The sequence below is a fragment of the Brachyistius frenatus genome, unplaced genomic scaffold (assembly GCF_029030835.1).
Source record: "Brachyistius frenatus isolate BFR_SWC_R1_liver_20210118 unplaced genomic scaffold, ASM2903083v1 Contig_1, whole genome shotgun sequence".
Lineage (NCBI taxonomy): Eukaryota > Metazoa > Chordata > Actinopteri > Embiotocidae > Brachyistius > Brachyistius frenatus.
The window spans coordinates 5,508,243-5,514,785 of NW_027210600.1; the positions used below are offsets into that span (position 1 = coordinate 5,508,243).

Below are 6,543 nucleotides of genomic sequence, written 5' to 3' on the forward strand. Positions count from 1 at the left end.
AAAGATAATCATTTGAACAATTACACTAACTCTGTATCTCATTCTTTTATTCAAAAGTATCGGCCACTTGTTTTGTATGTCTAGCTTTATACATTTGTATGCGCTGTGATTGGTGATTTGTATGTGCTGTGATTGGCATATTCCTTGTGAGTTTTGGGGGGAGAACCCAACAACATATCATGAACACTCAGTATTCAGATGGGCTACTTAGTGATGAGTCCAAATTTTGTTATTTTGCAAATTAGCTAACTTTCCTCCGTTTTAAGCATAGTTGCCAAATTTATAACTCATCTTTTATTTGTTATATCGGCCAATAGGGTTATCTCACAAAATTAGCAGTCTGGTGGTTAGTGTGAACAGGCTGGCCTGAGATGGAGCTAAACTTCTGGCCTGAATTATTGTTTCAATTCGCCCCTGGGTGCCATTGAAGTGTCCTTGAAAATTGATTTGCTTTTTGTAGTTAGATATCATTTCAACATATTTTCTTGCAGACACGGTTGTTGGTTGACAAGTGCCTCACATAGTTAACCAATTTTTTAAGTTGTTGGAGGTTAATTTTCTGCCAATTGACAAATACGTTAATACACGAATTGTTAATGCACCACAATGTAATAAAAAAATAAATAAAAGGAAACTTAATATTAGAAGTAATGTTGTCATTAGTCCGTGACTTGATTGTTGCAAAACTTCATGTCATCTCAATCAGATGTCCCTGACTATCAGTTGGAGTTTTGATCAGTGAAAATGATTTCATGGTTAATCTACTGTATAAAATATCAATTAGTTTGGATTAGCACCAAATGCCTGTGTCTTTAATTGTTTATGAATACGGTGAAGCACACTGGTGGGGCGTCACGTCATGTATGGAGTGCGCATGTGACTCCAGTTGATGTGAACGTGAGCCTCTCCGGAACATCTGTCAAAGATTAGCAGTAAAGTCAAATAGGCAGTTCCTGTTCATACGTTCCAAAATAATCTGGCAGTAATTTTCCCGGTGAAGGATGAAAGGGGGAGGGCTTGTAGGCCAGAAACACTACACAAACCCAGCTCTGTCTCGGCATGTGTCGACTGTTTTTACAAGATGTGTGTGACAAAAGGCCCATACAAAATGAGATCGGACAGCTTGGAAATTATGGGTGTGGCAGAAACACACACCAGGAGAAAGAGTTAGTATCTGTTGAAGCAAAGAAATCCTCTCAGAACCACCGATGAATTCAGGAAGGACTACGTTAATTTCACAAGTATGACCTTTGTAGTTACCTCAGATGTCTTTGGCTGCGGTGAAAATACAACCTGTTTTGACCCTCTACTTGTAGGAATAAAAGCACTTACTGTACAAAGCAGGTACCCCTTCACTTACAAACACTCTCATTCAAAGCATGGCATTCAGCTGGCTGCGACACAATACAAGGACCTTCTGACTAAAAGCACCTCAATCAATGAAACATGAAGAATCCCTCAGGTAGAAAAAGAGGACGGCTTGTTATTCAGGGAAGCACGCTGTCATTCAAAGGCCATACACATCGGGGGGAAAGTGCTTGGAAGGCAAATCAGTGTTTGTTAATGATATGGGTCAATTGTTTTGAGGGCGGCTGGACGTCTGTGCTCATCTGTAGGCCTTTTCGGTCACCGTTGGCAGAGGTTTTGTATTCCAGAGCACTCTGCCCTTGCTGAGCCATTCAGATTGGCCACTTTGGCTTTGAGTAATACGATCCTTTCTGGATGGAAATCTGTTTACACTTTGTTCTGCATGTGAAATAACTGAAATTGTAGGTAGAGGAGAAGTCATTTAACTTCCCTGCTAGCTATTTGCTATTTTTCCCCTCAACAGCTTCAGCTACACTGTACATATGTCCACCAGTTTGAATGCAACATCTATTCATCTTTGGATACAAATGTGCCACGATGTTTGCAGTGAACCTTTGCTTGGTCCGTGTGTGAGAATGTGCTGGATGTCTTCATATGTCTGTATCATATCCATAAAGCAAATGTAATTAATAAAACTAATTGTCCGTGCCAGTTGGAGTCATTTAAAGGTTTCTGCTTTGACTCTGAGATGAAGGTTAACTCACACTGTGCAAGACTCCACACTAAACTGAGAAATGCCTAAAATATTACACAAGTTCATCACATACTGTGCAAAAACAAATATATCCAAAGTGAAGTATATACATAGGAGATGCTGAATGATAACGCTGAAGAATGATGAGCATCAAAAGGAAGATCAAAACCAAATCTTAATGTATGGTAACTAGACGTCAAATATCGAAATGTCTGCGGGTTTGTAGGAATGTCAGAAGACTTTGGCTGGGTGTGTGTGGGAGTGTGATTCAGGCACAAACACATCAAGATGTCACTTCATAACCTCTGGCTCAGGAGGCTCCTGTCATCTTCACATTTCAGAGATCCTCTGCCTACCCCGGCAGACATGCTAAATATAGAATGGGGACAGAATTTCTGTTTGGAGCCACTGCTCTCTTTATCTACATCTAACACTAGCATGCGTGTATAGGCACTGCCATCTCCTCCCTGTTAGACACATGTATCTATGCATGCATGGCCACATGCACATCAGCACACATGCAAACATTAAGAACCTACTGTAGTGCAATGATCGCTCACATTGCAATTTTCTCAAAGGTTGAGGCTCAAATGAACACAAGACTCCACCGAGTGAGGTTTAGATCTCATATAAAAGCAGCTCATACTTTCCAATTACATTTCTGTCAACTGACTTACACTGTGTTATTACTTCTTGGACAGTCATTTTCAAATTCCCTCATTCAGAATCATTTAATCCTGGCACAGGGACAGACAAGCGATCAATCTCTCGTCTCCTTTACCTGGCTGAATCTCCAACTGCACCACGCTGTTACTTTATTTGACCTTGTTCCATTTCTTTCTTCGCATCAGCAGAGTTACTGGAGGGGCGCGACGGAACTCTCTGTGGCAATTAATTGTGCTACTTATCTGTAATGTGAACAGTGGATATTACATCTCCAACAGATATTAATTTAAGGATGTCTCAGGACTGGTGTGGCTGAAGCCAAATAAAAAGAAAATGAGCCCCCATTAATGACTATTGATTCTTTTATAATAAAACAGCCACTTCCTCTCTTTGCTTGGCCTCAGTGTTGATCTTGAATAAAAACAGGCTATAACTTTGGGAAAATGTCCTTCAGTCTGGCACAGCAGAGCGGCCTAGCTTGAAAAGCTACATATATCTCCTTGGTCAGGGGGGTTGGAGGAGGAGGATGGAGAGGGGAATGGGGGGGGGGGTGTCTTTTGGCTGACTGGCAGATATTTTGTTCTTGCATGAGAGACATGCAACCCAGGTTGCAAATGTATTGGACGTGCAGTTCAATGATATCACTTTGAGATGCATGAATTGTTCCATATACCGTAGTTTTTCCCTTTACTGTCATGAACATAGCAGGGAAGGGAAAAATGTCTCACCATGGCAACAACGAGCCATTTAATAGGCATATGGTTATTTTGAGAATAATTTTCCACTATTATTATTGTATGGGGATAAATAACTTTTATAATTTTATGTGTAATGTTTTCAACTTGCCTTTAAACAATTGGTTGCATTTTTATTATCACCATCCTGAGTAAGAAGCTGGTCTACCTACCAAACTATCTACATGATTGGCTAGATACATTAGTATCTCATACATTAGAGGTAATGATCCAAACAAACAAACAAACAAACACAAAAGTGCTGGTATGCAGTGTCCACTGCAGAGTCAGCTCCTTTAGTTAAACTGAGGATCAGTGACCATCACCACTGAGCACATCCTGTAGACTCACCAGTCCACCAATGTAAGCATTAAGAGTTCAGCATGTATGCAGGTCCACATGATACCTCCAACATTCGCTTTTCCATATATTATCCAGGGTCACTGGGGACTAGAGCCTTTCCCAGAATGCACCGGGAAAGAGGCAGCACAGACAACAATATGTAGGAAACTGAAAAAATGGGAGCTGAAGATAATAAACTCTTCAGGCATTTACAAGCCCGCGGCACAAGCCACATCAAGCCTGAGCAAATAAGATCAGCTGTATGTGTAAACTAATGGAATAAAAAATTCAAGACAAATGCTGAGGCCTTTTTATTTCTCCCCATACCGCAAACAGCAAGCATCACATGCAGTAAAGCACGACTTTTGGACTCAGACCAGGGCACACAAGCTGCAGGTCTCGGGTGCAATATTCCTCATATTTTCAGGCTATATAAAATGGGAGGTTCCAAACTTTTTCATACCAAGGACCCCTATTCAAAGAGACTTCAGACTTTAAACTACTCGTTGAAAAAAAAATGGAAAACCCTGCAGAGGGAATTTGAGTTTTTCCCCACCAGGTTCACTGTGAGACAGCAGTGGGGAAAACAACACCTCTTACTGGAAGTCATTTTTACACACGGTCTCCTGCTATAGTAACTTCCAGTCAGTGGAGTCACAGTGGAATTAAACATTCCTCATTTGGCTCCGGACCTGGACGCTCCTTCAGGCCGTCTACACTCTAATAAGAATAAGAGCAGTATTACTAGTAATAAAATAAGGGAAGTTTTCATTTCTCAATGTAAGAGGGCCGTGTTGGATTTCAAAGTAAAACACATTATGCGTCCCAACAAATGATATTCAATACTGTTAGAATATGATAAAACAATAAGAAAGAGCCGGCACAGATTTTCCAATTAAGTGGGGTCTGACACATTTTCATCTGTTCAAAAAGGATTTTGTTCATCTGCAGCAGGGATGCCTTTGAAGACCATATGTCAATACAAGCACAAGCAGAGTCAATAAATGTGGATAGCAGATTTAAAGGGAGGGGTCAGGTGAACTTTTATCCCCTTTAATTTGTCCCATTTTGGGAGCTCCCACAAGGAAAGCCGCCCGTACGGTTTTGTGCTTTACCATTTTCAGATAAATATAAATCGCAGTATCTTAATATGCGCATCAGAACGTGCCAGGGGTTACAGCAGGGAGGAAAAAAGAAGACAAAAAAATAAATAGATTCTGACATCATTTTGTATCGAGGCTACTAGATGTGTTACCGTGTTAAACAATACAAATGAATATTAAAAACGGTTGTAAATATCATGACGGATATCAGTGTCCACGTCCTCAGTGGCAATTATCGGGCGGGCACGCTCCGATGCTGCTTTAATTAATTACTAATCTTTGAAAGAAACGGAAAGTGACTTACCCAGAAACAAAGAGCGAAATATTGCAGACATCACGGCTGGAAATCCCATATGCAACGGAGCTGGAAACAATGCGCTCAGACTGCCTTCTGATTCATTCGGCTGACCTAAGCGCAGTCACAACGAAGCGGCACCATCAGCGAATTGAGGAGCAAAATCGGAGGTAAATAAATCTTCATTGAGCATATGAGTCCAAGGACATCATATGTTGCACACGCCCGACATGTCTAAGCTTCCCAAGGAGAAGAGGAAGAAGAAACGTGACTCTTTCTCTTCATCGTCATTTTCATCGCAGGCTACTTGGCGTCAAATCAAAGTTCCCTGGCTGTCTGGCTCTGGCGTGGGACGTGTTGTCTCAGGGTCCCCTCTGTCTCCTCCTCAGCAGTCTCTCCTTCTTGCCTCCTCCGCTGCACAAAATGCCAGAGAGGAGGAGGAGGAGGAGGAGGAGGAGAAGGAGAAGGAGGAGGGGGTGGGGGCGGTGTGTGTGTGTGTGTGTGGGGGGGGGGGATAGGTGGGATGATGAGGGGGATGCTGAAGGATGGAGACCTCTAGAGTCTGAAGTTCTCTTACACAGCCCGAGCATGCTGCGACGCACACTAAAGGGCTTGTTGGGAGGATTGCCAGTCCTCTTGTAAGGTGTTGCAGGCATGAGGGAGCTGATTGCTTTGACACGAATGTATTTCAAGTTGCCCTGAATAAAGGTTCGCTAATAAACATATTGTAGAATTACATGTGCGTGGTGTTTATAGTGAGACGATACAGTATTTTTTCATTTACATTTCACCATATAAAAACCAATGTGCAACACTGTTATTATACATTATATATGTTTTACATGAATTAACAAGGATCTTTGTACTTTGAGTTTAAATAATTAGTCTATTAATAAGGCGTTTAAATGGATTTCATTGTGCAAAACAATTAATGTAAATATGTAGCTTTTCGTTGTCTTCAGTCAACATAACCTGAATATTGTTTATGAGAAAAAGCAAGAATTTTGATGACGTAACCTTATCAATTATGATACTGTCACAATTGTCTGACGTTTTATAGACCAAACAATTACCCACATACCAATAACATACTGTCGGGTTCCTACTGGGGCTTGACTGTAGATTCCATTGAAGAGAAGAGGGAGTAACCACTGCACATTTTAGAGAGAGAGACATTATAGCGTAAATGCTGTTGCAAAGACGTGGCATCTTCTATATAACATTATAAGAATAAGGTATGAGGGCTGTAATATAATGTGTGGCCTTTTTTGTTTCAGATTTCAGTTTTGTTTTCCAGAACTGCTCCCTGTAGATAGGAACAAAAACGCTTTCAAATGTCAA

General features: G+C 41.1%; 1 protein-coding gene across 1 annotated transcript in view; it reads right to left on the reverse strand.

Annotated features, from left to right (window-relative positions):
- Nucleotides 1–5,643, reverse strand: part of clmpb (CXADR like membrane protein b) — a 65,185-nt gene extending 59,542 nt beyond the window's left edge. Inside the window, exon 1 of the mRNA XM_069712357.1 lies at nucleotides 5,212–5,643. Within this exon, the coding sequence (XP_069568458.1) occupies nucleotides 5,212–5,260 (49 nt within the window). The 5' untranslated portion in view covers nucleotides 5,261–5,643. The remainder of the gene's footprint in view (nucleotides 1–5,211) is intronic.
- Between the last annotated feature and the right edge of the window lie 900 nt (nucleotides 5,644–6,543).